This window comes from Orcinus orca, chromosome 16, assembly GCF_937001465.1.
Source record: "Orcinus orca chromosome 16, mOrcOrc1.1, whole genome shotgun sequence".
Taxonomy (NCBI): Eukaryota; Metazoa; Chordata; class Mammalia; order Artiodactyla; family Delphinidae; genus Orcinus; species Orcinus orca.
In genome coordinates, this window is record NC_064574.1 from 27,829,454 (window position 1) to 27,852,104 (window position 22,651).

Below are 22,651 nucleotides of genomic sequence, written 5' to 3' on the forward strand. Positions count from 1 at the left end.
AATAAAAACTGGTGGAACTAAAATAGAGAAATAGAGAAATCCTCAATTATATTTGGGGATTTCAACACTCTTCTCTCCTTATATTTCTCAACGTTTTGTTCTCCTCTTAATCATCACCTTCCTCCTGCTTTACTTGCATTTAATTTTCTTTTTAAAAATTTAGGCTTTTTATCTCAATAATGTACAGCCTCTAAATAAATGCAGGAAAAGTGTTTGAAACATTCAATATCTATCTATGAGAAAACCTACAGACAATGTGTCTCTTTATTGCCTGCACCAAGGCTGACCAATATGACCAACAGTTTCCCTACTGGTTAATAAAGTGAACCACAAAAAAAGTCATTTTTCATCAAGTTAAAAAAAATGTTAGTACTTTATTGCACAATCTGAACAACCACAGTGCACTGATAAACCAGCTCCCAAGGTGGGGATGCGGACCTGATTTAAAGTATTTGCTAATTTCCTTGTGTAAAATCTCCCACGTAGTTTATTTCAAGCTATAATGTGAAGTCACTGAATATGGAGTTGGAAAGAGATGCTCACAGTGGGCTCTATGTACTCAGTACAAGCCAACACCAGCACACTGCTACCCAGTATGCTAATGCAGCAGTCAGCGCCTGTGTCACTAAGAACCAGGAAGCTGCTGCTGCTGCATGAACATGGCCTCTTGCCTCCTCTGACTGAAGGAGCTTTCCAGAGCCTGGCAGACAGCAGTGTTAACTGCACTCCTACACAACCTGGATGCCAGGATGCATACCATGTGGTCAGCACACGCAATCCTCATTCACTCCCACCCCCCAGGTGAGGCAATCACATTAGGTTCCAAGTCTGGAGGGCATGTTGGGAATCAAGCCTGAGGAAACAGTGAGTGAATGAAAGAAGTGACCTCAGAAAACTCCTGGGATGCAGTCAGGACTGGGGGCTAAAGTGTGCCTAAGCATGTCAGTGAATATGTGCAAGTTCTGAATGTGTGTGATCTTGTGTGCAATAATGGGTTGAAAACAACAATCACATGAGGCAGTCTTAGAGGGGAAAGTGTCCTAGAGTCAGATGTCCCTTCCTCCATTTCAAGCCACTAGAGTTATAGTTCTAGCCTGCACAGGGAGGTGGAAGGATAAAATCTTTGAACTGGATACAAGACCGGAATTTTGGAAAAGGAAAAAAGTGGACAAAAATTTGTAGAATCCAACCAGGACATAAGTTGTCAGGAAACACTACCCAGCATAAAAGGAGAATTTAATATAGCTCAGTTAGGAAGAAATCATATATATACACATATATAATGACATAAAAACATTTATGAGAAACTTTAATAAACTACCTTTTTTTGCCATGGCACACTCATTATACCTTCCAATAATGCAATGTCAACTCCTATTAATGTTCCCTTTGCTTCATAAAGTCCTGCCAGTCACTGTCTCCCCAAACCCTCTTGCTACTAGTTGAAGAAGCAATTAACACATGCTTGAACTGACTTAAAAATGAAAGTGGTGCTTAAGTTAAATAATAAGTAGAGGGTTTTTTAAAGGACTCTATGGGGAAAGGATACAGAGAGAGAATTCAATGCATAGAAAACAGCCTGTGCTGAGGCCCTGAATTAGAAGGAATACGGTATATTCCCCCAAAATGAGACTTGTGGGCAAAGAACAAGAGAAAGGATGATGTTGGAGAGTTACTTATTAGGCTAATAGACCATGGTAAAGCTTTTGATCTTTAACTGAAGAGGAATCAGAAGCTATTAAATATTTTAAGCAGGGAGTGATGTGCTCAGGTCTGCACTTTTTAAATCACATTGTACTGAATTCATAAATGTGTTGAAACTGGGAGTAGATATGGAGAGAACAGAGCAAAGGTTATCACCATGGGCCAGGTGAGAGGTGGTTTGGACCAGAATCAAGGTAGTGAAGATGGAACAAAGTGGGTAGATTCAAGAGCTATTTAGCAGCAATAATCATTGGATGTGGTGGGAGTGAGGATGACTAACTCCCTGGTTTCAGCCCACAGTGATATGAGAAACTGGGTTATGGTGGTATCATTCACTGAAGGATAGTCTATATCCTTGTGTTTCCTCATTATCACAACTCCAGCTTCTGTTCGAAGCCCCTTAAATGAATTCTGGAAGCTATGGATTGAACCTGTAGTGTAGTTTTAACTATTATGGCACATAGAGTTGATAGTGAGTGCTCAGTGAGATCCTAACGATATACCAAGATGGCAGTAGGATCCTACATTTGATGCACATAGTAACTCTGTTGAAATAATAAATACTTTTTTCTTTATTTAAATGACTATAGATGGTGCTGATTCTGCTTTCTTCAATATAGTCACCAAAGTCATCTACTGCCTCTTCCCAGAATCCACTGACCTTGCTATCATTTCATACCCCAATTCACTTTTCCCCCTTATCTAGCCCACTCGTGGAGAGAAAGGAGACTGTCTTTTCTATGTCTAGGAATAAGGTGTGATTGGAGATGAATTGGCTCTCTGAAGCTGAGTCAATGCCCTGAGAAATGCAGATTTTTTTCCTTGGACTGTGACCTAAAAGAAGTGTCTCCATTTTTTATCACTAAGTGAACACTGTAGGTTGTAGTGCAGTGTGTCTTCACAATACACCTGTAGCAGGAAACAGAGTTGCATGCATTATCTTAATGTGTGGATCAGAACAAGTCCACCACGTAATGAATGAATGCTGGTCAAGCAATGCAATAAAAGTGAGCTTCCATGGGACCAAAGTGTTGTACTCCAGATACATAACCCGTTTGTGGTCTTATTTAGTCCTGATATAAATTTTAGTAGAGGCTGTCCTCAATTTTGTCCCAAAGCATTTCTCTTCATCAGTGTTAATGCTGTGTTCCCTCACTGCTCTCAACTACCAGTTTACCCAAATTCCTAGTCAGAATTTCAGAAAGAACCCCCTTGATGGTCTCTGCTGAGTAACACATTCTACACCTGGCAGCCCTTGGATGAACTGCATTGAGTCAGATGCCCATCCCTGTGCAAGGTATAGCCTAATGCTGCCTTCCAGAGGGAAGGCTATGAGTAGAACAATTACAGCTACAAGGAAACTATAAGGATGACAAGCACTGAACTAACTAACACACTGGAAGCTCTATCAGAATCTCCTATTTCCTGAAATATACAAGCATTTACCCAGTGACCCAAGATAGAAACCTAAGAGGAATGCTTAAATCCTCTCTTTCCCATTCTCTGGTTCCAAGTAATCAACAAATTTGGTTGAGTCTATTTTCTAATTATTTTAAAAATCTAGCCTTACCTCCATATATTTTCTAACATTGCCTGCAAACAGGCATGCATCATATCTTACCAGATGATTGCAGCTCCTTCCTGTTCTGTTTGCCTCCAGAAGTCTTTCTCTCATCTGGCCCCTACACTATTCTCTGAACTACATTTATATAATAAAACTTTATGCTTTTATCTATTTCAAACCTTTCAAGTTTCCTACAAGGTCAACTCCAAAGATGTTTAAAAGATAAGTCTGTAGTTTCACTTTTCATTTTTTTCCCCAAGCCTGAACATCTTAGCCCATATTCCCTAGTTAGGCAGGTCCCACCTTAGTAGCATCTCTAAGAACAGGCCAATTAGTCTGAATCTGCCCCTGAAAATCTTTAGCTCCAGCAATATTAAAGGAAGAGGTTCTCTGCTCCTGAATTCTTATTTCAAAGCTGGTGTAGTGGACATCTGTCAGGCTTCTCAACACTTTTCCCACACTGTTTTATTTTGGTAGTAGGAATGAGTCTGTACATTCCAAAGTTGCTCCTAGGGTACAGGCATGTGACCAGGCTATTATGAATAATGATGCAATGAACATTTGTGTACAAGTTTTTGTGTGGACATATGTTTTCCTTTCTTTTGCATGTATAACTAAGAGTGAAACACTCAGATCATATAGTATATCTATGCTTAACATTTGAGGAATTGCTAGACTGTTTTCCAACATGGCTGCACCATTTTACATTCCCATTAGCATGGTATGAGGGTTCCAGGTTCTCCACATCCATGACAAAACTTGTTATTATTTGCCTTTCTGATTATAGTGATCCTAGTGAGTGTGAAGTGCTGTACCAATGTGGTTTTTCTTTTTAACATCTTTATTGGAGTATAATTGCTTTACAATGGTGTGTTAGTTTCTACTTTATAACAAAGTGAATCAGTTATACATATACATATGTGCCCATATCTCTTCCCTCTTGCATCTCCCTCCCTCCAACCCTCCCTCTCCCACCCCTCTAAGTGGTCACAAAGCACCAAGCTGATCTTGCTATGCGGCTGCTTCCCACTAGCTGTCTATTTTACGTTTGGTAGTGTATATCTGTCCATGCCACTCTCTCTGTCCATGCCACTCTGTCCCAGCTTACCCTTCCCCCTCCCCATATCCTCAAGTCCATTCTCTATTAGGTCTGCATCTTTATTCCCGTCTTGCCCTAGGTTCTTCTGACCATTTTTGTTTGTTTGTTTGTTTTTATAGATTCCATATATATATGTTAGAATACTGTATTTGTTTTTTTTGTTTCTTGGTGTTTCTTTTGCGGTACGCGGGCCTCTCACTGTTGTGGCCTCTCCCGTTGCGGAGCACAGGCTCCAAGACGCGCAGGCTCAGCGGCCATGGCTCACAGGCCTAGCCGCTCTGCGGCATGTGGGATCTTCCCAGACCGGGGCACGAACCCGTGTACCCTGCATCAGCAGGCGGACTGCGCCACCAGGGAAGCCCCATACTGTATTTGTTTTTCTCTTTCTGACTTAACTTCACTCTGTATGACAGTCTCTACGTCCATCCACCTCACTACAAATAACTCAGTTTCGTTCCTTTTTATGGCAGAGTAATATTCCATTGTATATATGTGCCACATCTTCTTTACCCATTCATCTGTTGATGGACACCTAGGTTGCTTCCATGTCCGGACTATTGTAAATAGAGCTGCAATGAACATTTTGGTACATGACTCTTTTTGAATTATGGTTTTCTCGGGATACAAGGAGGATAATAGGGCAAAAGTCAAAGTAGCGGGATTGCTGGGTAGTGGTAGTTCTGGTAGTGGTAGATGGTAGTTCTATTTTTAGTTTTTTAAGGAACCTCCATACTGTTCTCCATAGTATCAATTTACATTCCCACCAACAGTGCGAGAGTGTTCCCTTTTCTCCACACCCTCTCCAGCATTTATTGTTTGTAGATTTTTTGATGATGGCCATTCTGACCGGTGTGAGATCATATCTCATTGTAGTTTTGATTTGTATTTCTCTAATGATTAATGATGTTGAGCATTCTTTCATGTGTTTGTTGGCAATCTGTGTATCTTCTTTGGAGAAATGTCTATTTAGGTCTTCTGCCCATTTTTCAGTGTGGTTTTGGTATGTAATTATCTGATGGCTAGTGATGTTGTACATTTTTTCATTTGCTCAACTCTCCTACTATTACATGAAAGTCTGTTGTTAGATGGTTCAATGTGTTGAATTATATCATTATCTCTAAAGGTACCCAGCTTTCATCCAAATTTTTTTTTCTTTTTTTTTTTTGGTACGCGGGCCTCTCACTGTTGTGGCCTCTCCTGTTGCAGAGCACAGGCTCCAGACGCGCAGGCTCAGCGTCCACGGCTCATGGGCCCAGCCACTCTGCAGCACGTGGGATCCTCCCAGACCAGAGCACGAACCCGTGTCCCCTGCATCGGCAGGTGGACTCTCAACCATGTGCCACCAGGGAAGCCCTTTTCATCCAAATTTAATCTGTTCCTTTAAAATTTTGTCTCCTGGTGAATTGAAATCACCAGAGCAATACTCAATTTGATGACAGATTTTGGCCTCCAGAGCAGCCAGTTTTTCATTATCACCATGTTTAGCCATTGTGGCTCTTTAAGGTCCCTGTCTTCCAGAGCCATGCCAGGCACGTGATCACTAACAGTAACGTATGGCAATATGTGGACTTCCCAGAGTCACTGCTGGCTAACAAGTGTGACAAAGATGGGGGCCATTTTTGGTTCATTTTTAAATTGGGTTATTTGTCTTTTATTATTGAGTTACAATAGTTCTTTATATATTCTAGATACAAGTCCCTTATCAGATATATGATTTGCAAAAAATTTTCTCCCTTTCTGTAGATTGTCTTTTTGCTTTCTTCATGGTGTCCTTTGAAGCACAAAAGTTTTCAATTTTGATGATGTCCAGTTATTCACTGCACTCTTTTAAAATAAAGACTTAAAAAATAAAGATAGGCTACATGCAAACTCTGGGGAATGTGATGTGTGTTTGTGCAAGTCATCAACTGTGTTACTTGAAATATGCTCTTTTTCATTCTTTCCCAGCATGGTAAGGCTTACCATGCCACTATTCTTCACTAAAGAATACAGATATTTTGCTAAATTTTTATTTTACTACTTCAAAGTCATTGACTATATTTTAATTTAGTGACACACCATAATTCAGCTACATATAGCCAAGGTAACAGGATTATCTACTTTCTTGACAGGGCCCATAGAAATAGATTTGTTACCAAACCAAACTTGGGTCTGCTGACATGGGGTTGTGGTGAAGGAAAATGCAACGTTTATTGAAAGACCATGCAAGGAGTATGCATAAAATGTTTAAACTCCTTGATTGCCTTCAGGGAAAGGTTTCTAAAGACTGGGTGAAGGAGAAGGTTGGAGGGTGTTTGATCAGCTTTCATGGACATTCTTCTGATTGGTTGGTGGTGAGGCACCTGGGAGTCAACATCATCAACCTTCTGGTTCCAGCCAGTCTGGGATCTACATGCTTGTGGGCAAACTACTGTTCCACCTGGTGGAGATTTCAGCATCTGCAAAACAGCTCAAGAATATGGCTCAGAATATTATCTATAGCCCTTGAGGAAGAATTAAAGGTCCTTGATTTTGTTTAATGGCTAAAATATTATTTTGTCTTGCTTGACTGTTTTCCTTTGTTTCTGCATTTTCCCAATTCTCTGATTAAACTTGCTCTTTGGAACTCAGGGAAGGCTTAGGAGGCTAAAGTTTTTCTACAAATAAAGGGCAGGTGGAAGACATGGAAGAGGATGTCTGTCCCAGGAAGGCCCCATGAGGTCCTGCTTGGTTACATGTTCCCTGAGGAGGGCTATGAGCAAATTTTCTAAGAAGAGGTGAGTGTGGATAGGAAATGATTAATATCTCTGACAGCTTTCATGAGTATTGTCCAAGACTCCTAGGGAGATGGGTGGTTCCAATTGCTGACACTAAGTAGAAAACTTTACCTAGAACATTTGGCAATTTAAAAATGTTCTGTGAATAAGATTTTAGAGAGTGCTATAAGACAGATCCAAGAAAAACAAGGTACCCATAATACAGCCTATACCAAAGGGAGCATAACAAAAACATGGGATTTTCATTGAATTTTGCATATAAAAATAGGGCAGACAAATAAACATGCATCTAACAATACAAACCACATCCACTTCTCCTATGAGTATGGCAGGGATACAAGGAGGATAATAGGGCAAAAGTCAAAGCAAAAAGTAGATCCATCCCATCAAAATAGAATTCAAGGCTTAATTATCTGTTCTGTTTATTATACCCCACTGTCCCAACTCAGAAGACACTTCACTGGTTGATCTGATACCACCTTAAGCCAAAATAGATTCTTGTATCTAATCTATCAATGGACTTATGCAGAGTAGAGGACACATATAAAGACAATGGGTAAGACCCATCTTCATGTTATAGTGCCCAAATGGACCCTCCCTAAAAATGCCTCTGATGATCCACAGTGATGGAAGACTGAAAAACAGAGGAGCTTGTGGAGTGCTGCCATACAGAAAGGGCTTTTTAAAGCCTTTTTTAAAACTCCTCTGAGAATTAGGTTGATATGGTCATGTATTAGCTTCCATGGTGCTGAAATCAACAAAAAATTCTAAAATTTTATAATCCAGTCCAGTCTTTGTTTGCTACATACTTCTCCAGAATTCTCAAAAGCCACAACTACTAAAAGGAAGGTCCTTGTGGGCTCTTAAAATAGTGACATATCCATCTAAATATTTGTCTCTCTGTCCTCTCAGTGAAACAATTGGTGAGCTGCACATAGAGGGATAAGGCTCATTGATTTCTGTATCCAAGATGAGTAAATGTTAGCTCCATGAAAGTTATTTATGACAAATACTTCAAGCAAGGAACATCAATGGATATCACCACAAAAGTTTCGGTTCTGTTCATTTGGAGAGCATTTCTTATGGTCATGACTTACTGAAATTTTATCTAGTTCCTGAAGAGCTTTTTAAATATGTCCTCAATTTATAAGGCTTTAAATTTCACACTATTTCTTTAATTTTTTAATTTCAGCTTTATTGAGGTATAATTGACTTACAAAATTGTAAGGTATTTAAAGTGTGCAACGCGATGATTTGATATATGTATACATTATGAAAAGAATCTCCCCCATCTAATTAATTAATACAGCCATTACCTCAAATTGTTTGTTTGTTTGTTTGTTTTGGTGAGAACACTTAAGTTCTACTCTCTCAGCAAATTTCAATTATAGAATACAGGATTGTCAACTATAGTCACCATATTTTACATTAGAACCCCAGACCTTATTCATCTGAATAGCTAAAAGTTTATAAATTTCACACTATTGAAACAAACAGACTATGAAATGATTTCAAAGATCCTACGAGTAATATTTGCCTAATTGTGTCAAATGGACACAACTTAGTTCAAATTGCTACTAAAAAAGGAGATAAAGCATGCATGTTAAATGAGCTCCAAATGATGTATTGGAATTATCACTAGCTGTCATCACTGCCCATTAGACCAGCCCCAATAACTATTGTGAAAATATTCAAATGTCTTGCCTTCCCCTAATGAATTCTTGGTTGTTAGCCAAACCCTCTGTATTCATGCCCACACACACAAAGCCAGGACGTTCAGATCTGCTTAGACCTAAGAAGCTTCATTAAAAAGAGGAGTAACATGAAATGCTATGAAATATTACCTCAAATAGAAAATGGAGGGGCTAACTGCCACCTCTACTAACGTGTTCACTTCATATCTGTATCACCCATGTTGCTACTATAATGCCTAGAACATGAAAAATATTCACTTATGTTTGAAGTGTTAGAAAATGAGTGACTACATTAACAAATAAAGCCAGGGAAAAGCATAGGACTTTATTACGTAGAGAATCAAGTTCACAAAAGAAGTCGATAAATCTTTTGCCCTTGTCTGTTGGATTAGGTGACACTTTTGGTTTAAGAAGAGTGGAGACCGATGGTACAAGCGCTTGGTTTATAGTGAAATTGTGCTAAGTGTGACAGTGGGTAAGATAGCATAGTCCAAGTTATGATCAGGCTTCCTTGAAGGTTCAGGTGGCTCTGTGACTTGTTGATATTGTCTCTTTGCATCGTCATTAATACAACATAATTTTCCGTTCACACATGCTATTTCATATGTTTCTCCCAGGTTGCATTTCTTCCTGCAGTAACCTGATATGCTACGAAAGCATCTTCTGTGTCGTGCTTCATCTATGCACAGGAAACAGCAATGAACAAGATTAGTTCCTGAGGCAGAGAAGAAGTTAGGTGGTTCCCCACAAACTATGACATCCTGTGGTCCCAAAGTGAACCTTATGCTAAGAGAAAACTCAGAGCCTCCTCCTTGAAAATCATCCCAAGTTAAGACATCCAAAACCCCAGGTTCCTAGCCAATACCCAAAGTCAACATCCTGTCAGCCCTACCACAGTCCAGTGTCCCCAGAGAGTACCAACTTGTCACCATGGCACAATTCAAAGCCAAATTAACTTTTGAAAGAACATCACAGATAGAACGTTTAAAGTTAACAGTGTAATTGGGTTTCACACTCACTGAAGTGGACAGCAGAAAACTCCCTTTGCCAATACCTCAGGGGTCTCAGCATTTATTGCTGTTGAAAACTTCCCTCATTCAGCCTCTATGATTTTTTCACAACCTGACTCTTCCATCTCTTCTCTCTCTCTCTTTCCCTCTCTCTCTCTCTCTCTGTCTCTCTCTCTCTTTCTCTCTCTCTCTCTCTCCATCCTCCTTTTGATCTCAGATAAACATGTTGTCCAGGGATCAAACTCAATTCCATGTATGCCTGTCTTCCCAGACATTCAAAATGTTACCTATTCAGAGCATTGCATTGAGGTCCTAAATCTGCTTTTCCAATTCTTTCTTTACCCTTGTATGCAAATGTGAACAAGCCCACAGAATAAAGATGAAGAAAAAAGACATGGTTCTCCTTATTCTAAATTCCAGAACCAAGGAGCATCTTTGAAGGTTAAAAAGATATATTTTTTAACATCTGTATTGGAGTATAATTGCTTTACAATGGTGTGTTAGTTTCTGCTTTATAACAAAGTGAATCAGCTATACATATACATATATCCCCATATCTCTTCCCACTTGTGTCTCCCTCCCTCCCACTCTCCCTATCCCACCCCGCTAGGTGGTCACAAAGCACCGAGCTGATCTCCCTGTGCTATGTGGCTGCTTCCCACTAGCTATCTATTTTACCTTTGGTAGTATATATATGTCCATGACACTCTCTCACTTTGTCCCAGCTTACCCTTTCCCCTCCCCATGTCCTCAAGTCCATTCTCTAGTAGGTCTGCGTCTTTATTCCCATCTTGCCCCTAGATTCTTCATGACCTTTTTTTAGATTCCATATATATGTGTTAGCATACTGTATTTGTTTTTCTCTTTCTGACTTACTTTACTCTGTATGACAGATTCTAGGTCCATCCACCTCACTACAAATAACTCAATTTCATTTCTTTTTATGGCTGAGCAATATTCCATTGTATATATGTGCTACATCTTCTTTATCCATTCATCTGTCAATGGACGCTTAGGTTGCTTCCATGTCCTGACTATTGTAAATAGAGCTGCAATGAACATTAGAGAAATGCAAATCAAAACTACAATGAGATATCATCTCACACCAGTCAGAATGGCCATCATCAAAAAATCTAGAAACAATAAATGCTGGAGAGGGTGTGGAGAAAAGGGAACCCTCTTGCATTGTTGGTGAGAATGTAAATTGATACAGCCACTATGGAGAACAGTATGGAGGTTCCTTAAAACACTAAAAATAGAACTACCATACGACCAGCAATCCCAGTACTGGGCGTATACCTTAAGAAAACCATAATTCAAAAAGAGTCATGTACCACAATGTTCACTGTAGATCTATTTACAAAAAGATATTTTTAAGACCACAAAAAGACAACCTACCTTCCTACAATAGCAAAGAAGAAGGGATCTCTCACTGACAGAGCTCTCACCATGAAGTTGGTGCTTCACATTTGTAAGCTCATGTAATCCTCACATGAAATAAAATCATTATGAAATTGAGTCATTATACTCACCTGACAGATGAGAAAACTGATTTTCAAAGGGAATAATTAACTCATTTCACACAACTAGACAATGATGAGGACATATTTTAACCTCACATCTACATGACTCCAAAGCTTGTACTATTCACGTTACTGTTGTAGTGTAGGCTGAAAATGAATTTGGAAAATGGAAAAAGAGATGGCCAGATTCCTGGGTGAAAACTATGTTCAACATTGTAAAGGTAATTCTAGATGATGGATTCCTTCCTGCCTTTGGAGAGGACTTCTGATAGTACAACCCTGATTTCTTACCTCCCTGGGTGCTGTCTTCTAAGGCACAGACTCAAGTCAGGGTCTGAAGACAGTGAGTACTTTTGATGATACCAGCAAGATATCAATAATCTTGAAGGCCTTGCCCCCATTCCTGTGACTAGTAATATTTCCTAGAATTTCATGGTACATTTAGACACATTACCTTTGGGTACCTCAAACAGCAGAATAATGAGAACCAGAAACAGCTTCATGTTTACAGACTTCCCAAGACAAATAGGCAGCAGAATTTCTTTGTCCAGTGACCTGTGTCACACAGTCACGAAGAGTCTTTCAAGATGAGACAGAGTTTTGGGTGCTATCAGGGTTCTGAGCTCTCATTTTAATCCACATGGAAGGACAGGAAATCCAAGTCCACCCCCACTTTCATTCCCAAATATGGAGATCACCATCACAGAACATTTGATCACATCACACTTACTCCTCCTTCCTCAAGGATATGAGCTCCCAGAGAGCAGGAACAATGATTTCTCCACCTGCGCCATCAACCCACTTGGGTCACGGTTGGTTGGCCATGTGTCCTGGTTTGTGTGGGACTGTCTTAATTTATTCCTACTTTCCCAATATCCAATCCAGCTAGTACCACTTTTCACTCACAAGGGTAATCCATTTGGAAGAATAACTGAATCATTAACTAATCCATGTAAACACATAAGCACATCCAATAATCATGTTTTTAATGTATGAGACTTCCAGAAAATCCTCTAAGAGAAAGATTGCTTTTAGGTTTGGCTAGATAAATGGATGTTATTTCGGAGTTTCCCATAAAGTCTTACCCATCCAGTAAAGCTCAATTCCACAACTAAAATCTTTCAAAAGATCAAATCTCTTTAGCACAGTGTCCAACTTACTATGAACTGGTCCCCACTCACCTCTCCTGGGTTTTTATATGGAACCACTTTTATTTCTGCCAATTAGTGTGGGTGCTGCTACCCAACTTACTTCCATAACATGTTTCTTCGTACATTTAAATCCCTCTTTACAAATATTACACCCCCCATCCCATCTACCTAATTGGCCCTGTTGAGCTCCTAATTTTCCTTCAAAACCAAGTTCAATTATCTCCACATCTGTGAAAGTTTCCCTAACCCAACTAAATAGAGCTGCAAACTCTCTTCTTTGTGCCACCACAGTATCTTGTAAATATTTTTGTTGGTGGTCACACCATGTCATGTTCTAATTATTTGCAATAATCTATGAGCCCCTTAAAGGCAGGCCACTGGTCTAATTCAGTTTGAAGACCTTAACACATGGCACAAAACTCACCCTATATTTGCAGTATATAATTACAGAATGATTTCAAAGTACTGAAAAAATTATTGCTAAATAAAATACCCCCAAGACAGGGGCTTCCCTGGTGTTGCAGTGGTTAAGAATCCACCTGCCAATGCGGGGGACACGGGTTTGATCCCTGGTCCAGGAAGATCCTACATGTCACGGAGCAACTAAGTCCATGTGCCAGAACTACTGAAGTCCACGTACCCTAAAGACTGCTCGCTGCAACTACTGAGCCCACGCACCACAACTACTGAAGCCCACATGCTCTAGGGCCCTCGTGCCACAACTACTGAGCCTGCGTGCTGCAACTACTGAAGCCTGCATACTTAGAGCCCATGCTCCACAACAAGAGAAGCCACCGCAATGAGAAGCCTCACCACAATGAAGAGTAGCTCCCGCTCGCTGCAAATAGAGAAAGCCCGCACACAGAAATGAAGACGCAACGCAACCAAAAAAAAACAAAAACAAACAAACAAACCCAAAGACAGTAATAAAGTTAATTTAGACATTTCCTAAAGAATTCTGTTGACCTTGTTTACAATTTGTGGACACCAGAACCTTGAATTTATAGTAATTAGGGCCCATCCAAATATCTTTTTATGACAGTACCTGGAAGAATTTTGGAATTTGTGAAGGCTATATAAATATTTGTTGATGATGATTAAACTAGTATCATAATACAGGGTTAGGATTAGAAATAAATATTGTATATAGCTTATTATGTTTACCAGTAACCAGAGGGAATTAAGTTTGTCAAGGAGGAAAGAGTGTCAAATATTGCTGATATGTCAACATGAGGAATGAGAATTGACCAGTGGCCCCTCCAGATTAGCCCCACCAGTATCCCACTTGGTCTCAGTTCATTTCTCAGCTCCATAACATTTTTTTTTTTTTCTGGGCATGCCACACAGCATTTGGGCTCTTAATTCCCCAACCAGGGATCAAACCTGCACCACCTCCACTGGAAGTGTGGAGTCTTAACCCCTGGGCTGCCAGGGAAGTCCCATTCATGACCTCTTAATGTGTGTCTACTAGATGACAAATGCATTTTATATGCATTTCTTACTGTTATCCTTGCAAGAAAACTATAATGTAGGAATTAATACCTCTTCTTTAAATTGTAAAACCACCATTTAGGGAATTGGTAATGTGTCCAATGTCACACAGCTAGTAAGGAATGAGCTAGGATCTACACAGGTCTACATAAACCTTGAAGTAAAGGTCTTAGCCATCGTGCTAACCTACCTCTCCAGCTGCCTCCTTTGGGTCAATCTTTGGAAGATTGAAGACAAAACATCCAAATAAAAGATTTTATTTTGTTCACAAAATTTATTGGTAATACACTTGGCTTGGCATCCTCCCCCCACCCCCCTCTTTACATCTTACTCATAACTCAGAGAGCTGCTATATTGAGAGAAAAGTCTGTATTGAGAGAATTCATATTTATGATTTCCACAGATGACATTACTATTTCCTGAAAGTAGTATCGCCTGCCTATTTCAATAGATTCCTAAGTCTGTTTGCTTGTCTGTTCATCTGTGTCAACTCTTTAACATCAGAGAGTCTTTTTGCAATCTTGGCTAGGCACAAGATGCCCACAATCTCCTCATTTTCAAAGTCCTTTGTGGCTAAGCAATAGAGTTTCCATTTTAGTAGGCTGGAATAGATGATGGAATGGAAATGTTGCTTTTTAGTCATGATCAGTTAAAAAAAAATCACCCATCAACATTTGTTACTGCATCTCCCACTGTGATCCATAGCGGTAAAAATTGCTTTTCATACCTTGCTTATAAATGAACTTTAAATGTGTTTCATTACTTAGAAATATTCTCTGAATTCTACTTAAGATATTATCTTTCCAAACTGTTGGACACACTGATCCAGGCCAGAAATAAGATTACTAATTCCCTCTTACAAACACTGGGGGAGTCAAGCAAGAGTCTTTTGTTGTTCTTTACTTAGGGATGAGAGGAAGTTGAATTAACATTTCATGCTAGAAAAATTAGATATACAGGTAAACAAAAAGAGAAAACAGAAACCACTCATAATCTCACCTCTCTGTGAACATTTTGGTGTTTAACCTTCTAAATATTCGTCTCCAAAAGTAATTTATTTTGACAGCTGGGTAAGAGGTAAGATGAAGCAAAGTGAGGTAACTTGCTTTTCACCCATTCAGTTTAAAATAAATCCTGCTAATCAACACTCCCTGAGTACACACACCCTCATACATGTAAAGTCTACATTCATCGCTCCAATTCAAGAAAGAGGCCTGTTGGCGAAACAGACATACACCAGTGCAGAGGAACCCCATATGAGCTGCCTTTACTAATCTACCTTTATGTCTAAATATATATCCCCAGATAGTTTCAGGAAAATAAAAAATATAAAAGAGGAAGACTTAAATAAACCATAAGAATAAGTGACTTCAAAGGAAATAAAGCTAATGCTGAAGACAGAAAAGAATTATTAAAAATGTTAAGAGTGACAGATTTGACTATATAAAATGCATAACAACTTTATAATAAAATGCATGCAGGAGAAGGTGCAAGCCAGTATGGAATTTAAAGGCAATCAAAGTTCAATAAAATTTATAAATGCATTATATACCATGAAAGGATTAATATCCATAATATATAAAGAATGTTTACAAATCAATAAGAAAATGACAAATGACCTATTATAGTAACAAAACATGTAAGCACCTCATTCAGCAGGTTGATATAAATTCAGAAATATAGTATTCTTTTAAGAGAATCTGCTTTTTATCCATAAATTGTCTCACAAAATGGATTTGTTAGGTTAAGATTGAGGGACCCAGCTAGGGTTGCAATCTGCTCTCCATTACTGTTCCTTCTCATTCCACTGTGTTCCTGAGACCAAAGTATGCTAGGAATGTGTCTTATACTTTATGAAAAGTATGTTTAGACCTCTATTTTTGTGTTTGGACAATAATTGTAAAACACTACACAAAAATATAAAAATGTCTAGGGTGAGAAATAATATTAGCTTATAAACTGTATTTGCTTAAACACTAAAGATGTAAGCAAATTAGCTTTAAGTATGCCATTTAACTATTGTTCTCCTTTTTTCCAAAGCAATTAAAAAATTAAACTTTTTGAAATAAACAATGTCATGGTCTTGTCTCCTTGCTGCAGTGTGTTTCAGATTATTTTATAAAATCAAAATGAATCAGAGGTTTTATTTGTTTTTGATATTTTTTTGATAGTTAAGTAATACCATGATAGGTGGATCTAAAATAGAAGAGGTAGCACCTCTGGCCTTGATTCAGCATTCCATAGCATAACAAAATGAGAATTTTTGCCAGATAAGATGAAGTGTGTGTGTGTGTGTGTGTGTGTATGTGTGTGTCTTCCAATGTCTGCCTCATACTTACTGTTTCTGGTGGATGAAAACTGCCAAAGAGAAAGATAATATGTTAGTAATGAGAAATAAATGGTTAATTCATACTTAGTGAATCTGATTTCAGCAGATTAGCCTTAGAGATGGTCAGAACAGGTCTCCAGTAATAACTAAGGATTGAAAACCTCAAAGTGATTTTTTTAAGTTAAGCTCAAAGAGTCTTGGGTGACTCAGACTGACTCTGTTTATGGTATGACTTGAAGAGAAAAATCACATATAGGTCCATGAAGGGTATGCTGTGCCCAAGGCCAGTGGTCTAAATACTCTTGTATTTTGGACTCTAGTTAAACATGAAGAAAGCAGACCTGTCAATCAACAAGTGACATGCCAGATGCCTTCATGTTTCAGCCTCTATACATCTAAACCAAAGTTGAGCTCAGTTAAATATTTTTCTTTTCCATCCTCAACAATAAAAAATTTACAACAGTAAAAACAAACAAATTATATGTACAGTTTTGAGCCAGTTCTAAAGGTAGAAAAACAAAGTGTGTTAATATTTGTGGTAGGTGAAATAATGGTCCCCCAAAGATGTTCACATTCTAATACACAGAACCTGTGAGTATGTGATGTTACCTGGCAAGAGAGAATCAAGGTTGTAGATGGTATTATGGTTGCTAATCAGCTGACCTTAAAATAAGGAGATTGTTTTAGATTATCTGGATGGGTCCAATGCAATAACAAGGATCATTGGGGAGGTAGGAGAGTCAGTATCAGGGAAAGTTTGACAAGGTTACCTGGCTAGCTTTGAAGATGGAGGAAGTGTCCATGTGCCAAAAAATTCAATCCCTTAGAAGCTGGAGAAGACAAGGAAAGATTTTCCCCTAGGACTTCCAAAGGGAATACAGCCCTGCTGACATCTTGCTTTTAAACCCAGTGAGACTCATTTTGGATTTATAACCTTCAAAACTATAAGATGATAAATTTCTGTTGTTTTAAGCCACTAAATTTTTTTTGTAATATGTGGCAGCAGCAATAGGAAACTAATACAATATTCAGTATCATACCAAGATGTCAGCAGTCCTTACAATGATCTAGAAAAATTTCATGACTTGGCCAAATGATAGTAAAAAGGCATGTACTGTCAGAAAGGAAAATACTTTCCCAACAAGCTTTCAAACCTGAACTGAGACTCTATTCACAGAGGACAACTGATATCTTCTAGCCCAGAAAATAAAACGTGTGATAACTCAGTTTCAGGGATTTTTCTTGAGAGTTTTTCAAGGTTTTAAATTCTAAACCAGAGATGCATTTCATTCTTTGATAAGACACTCCAGAGAGATCAAAGTTATCTGTAAGCCAAATTACAGCCAGTTACCAAGTGAGGAAAGCTTATGTTCCCAGAAGGACCGCATACACCTTCAGATGTCCGGAAAAATGAAGAAAAATTTTTTCTATAAAAATTTTAGTGTAAAAAGGGTATTTTGAAAATGCATCCATTGAGAGAAAACTAAGTATGTAAGGAAAGGCTCAACAAAATACTTACCTCATTTAGACTTACTCCTGATCATTTTAGGTATAAAGCAATAGTTACAGATAATTTAAAATGTTTGGAGCAATAAAATTGATATACCTCATAAATTATGGATAAACTTTCAGGTTAGTCAAAAGTGTGTTCTTAACTATTCCCATCATATCAGACCAAGAGGCAATAGAAGATATTAGGCATATTTTTCCCCTTTGAAATACTCCATTTGATATTCCTGCAGCCTTTGAAAAAACCCATTGCAGCCATGCATCTTTCTCCTTTTCTTCAATCATAAGCCCTGGGAATGGCTAGCCCCGGTTTTCATTGTCTTCCATTCAAGTGTTAAATTCAGGTATTCTGGATTTCAAGTACCACCTAGTGGACAAAGCAAATTTTCTTTCTAGCTGTCGTAATATTCCAAATTCCAAAACTTCAAGATAGCTCCCAGGAAATGATGAACATCACACTTCTGTAATTGTTCTCTAAGGTCCATATACATCTAGAGACTTCAAAATATTGACCAAAGAATTCTCTAGTATCAAGGAGAACCTTAAAAATTCAAGAGGAATTAGAGACTATTATAGTTTTTACCTTGTGCAGGCAACTCTCAAAAAGTGTATGTACACAATATCTTCCGAAATTAAAAATCACTTCAGGAAATTCCCTGGCGGTCAAGTGGTTAGGACTCAGCACTTTCACTGCCGAGGGCCCGGGTTAAATTCCTCGTTGGGGAACTAAGAGCCCCCAAGCCATGTGGTGCAGCCAAAAAAATAAAAAGTAAAAAAAAAAAAAGTCACTTCAATGAAGAGGCAAGTTTTCCCAACCACACTTCTTGACACACCTCTGTCAAGCAAATGCGATGTTAAAAGAAAGCTTCAAATTGACTGGTCCTGGAGTGAATTTTAGTTTGAACAAAGCAGCTGTTAAAAAAAGAAAAACACATTGGGACATTAGAGATATTTGAAAATAGACTGAATAGTAACTGTTAAATATAATGGAAATTTTATTAATTTTGCTAAGTGTGATAATATTATTTTGGAAAATAACAATTTTCAAAAAATGTTTACTAGGATATATAGAAATGGAATATCACAATGTTTATAATTTACCTTGAAATATTTCAGCAAAGAATAATGGGGGCAAGTTCCAAAAAGAAGGGTAAAAAAAGAAAATATTCCAACCAGCTGAACACTTTTTGAAATATTGTGCCACCATTTATTTAGAATGTTATTTTTTTACTGAAATCTTATCTGTCATAGTCCTAGAAATGTTATTTTAAAAATGGACTATTTACTGGACACAATGTATGTATCACAAGCTATATTAGAGACATTTTACTTGGAGATAAGAAATATATATCTGAGGCCAAATAAAGCAGCTTCAAATTAACAACAAAAAGCATATACACTAAAAGGGCTGGTTAAGGAAAAAATAATAAATGGAAACAAAATTAAGGAGAAGGCTGACCTGACTGTACAATAATGTAAGTCTTTTAGAAAACAGACATTGAACATGCTTCTCAGAAAAATCTGAGTGCACTAAATTCTGTTTCTTGTTGCCGCTGGTAATGGTGGTGGTCTGCTTTTTTTAAAAAGAGCCTTGTTTAAAAAAAAAAAAAAGAGGCTTGTTAAAATATAATTGACATACAATAAACTGCACTTATTTAAAGTTCACAAATTTATAAGTATGACATATGTATACATCTGTGAAACCATCATCATCATCAAGATAATGAACATACCCATCCCTCTAAAAATCTTCTCCCTGCCCCTTTGTTATTCCTCTCTCCTGACCTCCCCCACCTTCCATCCAGTGAACCACTGATCTTCTTTCTGTCATTATAGGTTAGTTCGCATTTTCCAGAATTGTATATAAATAGAGTTGTACAGTACGTATTCTTTTTTTAATTAATTTGTTTGTTTATTTACTTATTTATTTTGGCTGCGTTGGGTATTTGTTGCTGCGCACGGGCTTTCTCTAGTTACTGCGAGCAAGGGCTATTCTTTGCTGTGGTGCACGGGCTTCTCATTGAGGTGGCTTCTCTTGTTGCAGAGCATGGACTCTAGACGTGGGGGCTTCAGTAGTTGTGGCACACAGTCACAGTAGTTGTGGCTCACGGGCTCTAGAGCGCAGGCTCAGTAGTTGTGGCACACCGGCTTAGTTGCTCCGCGGCATGTGGGATCTTCCTGGACCAGGGCTCGAACCCGTGTCCCCTGCATTGGCAGGCAGATTCTTAACCACTGTGCCACCAGGGAAGCCCTATATATTTTTTTAATATGGTTTCTCTAACTCATTATAATTATTCTTAGATTCACCCATGCTGTGGCACATATTGATAATTCATTCCTTTTTATTACTAAATACTAAATTTATTTCTCCATTCACCTGTTGATGGACATTAGGGTTGTTTACATTTTATTACTATTATAAATTATTATAAGTTATTGTTATAAATTAAAGTGTGGTAAACATTCATGTACATAAGCTTTTGTTTTTCTTGGGTAAATATCTAGGAATATATTGGCTGGGGCAAATGATAAGAGTTTGTTTAATTGTTAAGAAACTGCCAAACTATTTTTCCAAAATGACTGTAACACTTTAGGTGTCACAAATAGTGTATGAGATTTTCAGTGTCTCTATATCCTGGTATGATCAATCTTTTTAATTTTAAACACTCCAGTAGGCATGTAGTATTATCTCATTATGGTTGTAATCTGCATTTCCCTAATGAGAAATGATAATGAGATTCTTTTCCTGTTCTATTTACCACTGTAATTCTTCTTTAGTGAAGTATCTATTCAGATCCTTTGCCCATTTTATACTTGGGTTATTTTATATTGTTATTTGTAGTTCTTTTACAGATTAAAAATATTATTTGGGAGTTCTTTATGTATTCTGGCTATAAGTTCTCTATCAGATATGTGATTCGCAAATATTTTTCTCCCAGTCTGTTGCTTGTCATCTCATTCTCTTAAGAGTATCATTCAAAGAGGAGGCTTTTTGTCCTGATGAAGTCCAATTGATAATTTTTTTCTCTTATGGATTATGCTTTGGCTATTGAATGTAAGAAATTTTTGCCTAGCTCAGATTCACAAAGGTTTTCTCATATGTTTTCATTTAGAAGTTTTATAGTTTTAGGTTTTATATTTAGGTCTATGGTCCATTTGGAGTTAATTTTTATATACAATATGAGGTGGACCTAAGGGAGGCTTTGCATATGAATATCCATTTGTTCCAGCATCATTTGTTAAAAATTATTTCTCCTCCAAATTGCCTTTCCACTGTTGTAAAAACTCAGGTGACCACATATATCTGTGTCTATTTCTCAATGCTTTATTCTATTCATATCAACTGGGGATATACAAAATATATAATCATATATATGTATTTTTTCTTATGTATATAATGGAGACTTCCACATAAAGATGACAGATTGAACATGCACACACATACTTTCATCTATCTAGAAACAAAACTAAAAAAATAATTCTTAAAAAGTATTTTTAAGGCACTAATTCTCAAGAAAGGAAAATCAAAAGAGAAGATTATAGCAATAATTTTTTTGAATCATATTATTTGGGCACATAGAGGTAAATTACCCCCAAAAAAATCAGATAAAAGATATGAATGCAGTTGACTCTGAGTAGGCAGTATGAGAGATAAAAGACTTGGAGGAAACTCTCTTTAATGAAAATTTCAGAAGCCACTTGAATCTCTAAACTATGTACCTAATTAACTTAATAAACAACAAAATCAGGAAGAGATGAAGTCAAAAAGACAAGAAAAAGATAGGAAAGAGAAGGAAGAACAAAGAAAGGAAAGTAGATGGATACATACTGTGGAGTGCTATGTACCTTTTATATAGAATAATGTGTATGTAGACTACACAGACACAGGGACTTCCCTGGTGGTCCAGTGGTTAAGACTCCACACTTGTATTGCAGGGGGCACAGGTTCAATTTGATCCCTGGTCAGGGAACTAAGATCCTGTATGCTTCACAGCATGGCCAAAGAGGAAAAAAAAAAAAAGACCAAAAAAAATTGGAAGGAAAATGCTCTTAAAATATATATATATATATATAGACACAGAATAATTAATGGTATTCTACTTCCAGACATGACAAAGACCATATCCTCAGAGAAAACAACCATAAAATCTGAACATATTACAAAAATAAACTGTCTGAACATACTGAAATGAATAATGGTAGAAAGATTCTGGTTAGGAGCTCATGCTTGTTGGAAGAGGGACGTCATGGATTTATACAAGTCTCTAGCTCTGCGGTTTTTAGCCTGGGGCTAAGTGAAACCATGTGGTATGCATGGTGGTGACAAGAATGCATGTGGGAAAACTCACAGTATTTCTGGTATGTGTAATGAGAAAAATAAAGCCAGAAAACAATGAATGCTGATGTGAGGGGTCAAATCCTGTGATAGAAATGACCAGAAAGGGGAATCCCCAAACTCTGTTTGATGGATCCTTGAACCATCCATGCATGAAACAAACTCAGAATAGCTCAGCTAGAAAGAGAGAGGAAAAGTGGGGAGAGAAATGAAAAAACAGAAAAGAGTCTAGAGCTACTGCACAAGAAACAGTTTGCAGCTCAAATCCAGCCAGGAAAATTACTGGTAAAATAAAGAAAAATTACTCACTGAAGAAAAATTAAAAGTAACAGAAGGCAAAATCTCCAAAATTTAATACAATAATGTGCATAATACAATCCAAAATTGCCCAGCTTATAAAGAATTTTAAAAATACAACACATTCTCAAGAGAAAATAAAATCAGATGGAACAAGACATGAGAAAACCAGACATTAGAAGTAAAAG

The 22,651-nt window shown here is 37.7% G+C and overlaps 2 protein-coding genes across 2 annotated transcripts in view; one reads left to right on the top strand and one right to left on the bottom strand.

The window, feature by feature from the left end:
* Nucleotides 1-22,651, top strand: part of BCL2L1 (BCL2 like 1) — an 871,182-nt gene that overhangs the window by 333,932 nt on the left and 514,599 nt on the right. The window lies entirely within an intron of this gene.
* On the bottom strand, nt 9,128-11,942 carry DEFB128 (defensin beta 128). The gene is made up of 2 exons (XM_033433913.2): nt 11,805-11,942; nt 9,128-9,496 (listed from the first exon to the last, which is right to left on the bottom strand). The coding sequence occupies exons 1-2, from the start codon at nt 11,851-11,853 to the stop codon at nt 9,261-9,263; spliced, it is 285 nt and encodes a 94-aa protein (XP_033289804.1). The 5' UTR covers nt 11,854-11,942; the 3' UTR covers nt 9,128-9,260.

Coding starts and splice junctions, on each gene's coding strand:
- DEFB128 (XM_033433913.2), bottom strand. CDS start 11,853: ATGAAGCTGTTTCTGGTTCTCATTATTCTGCTGTTTGAGGTACCCAAA. Junction 9,497..11,804: donor GCTGTTTGAGGTACCCAAAG/GTAATGTGTCTA, acceptor TCCTGTGCATAG/ATGAAGCACGACACAGAAGA.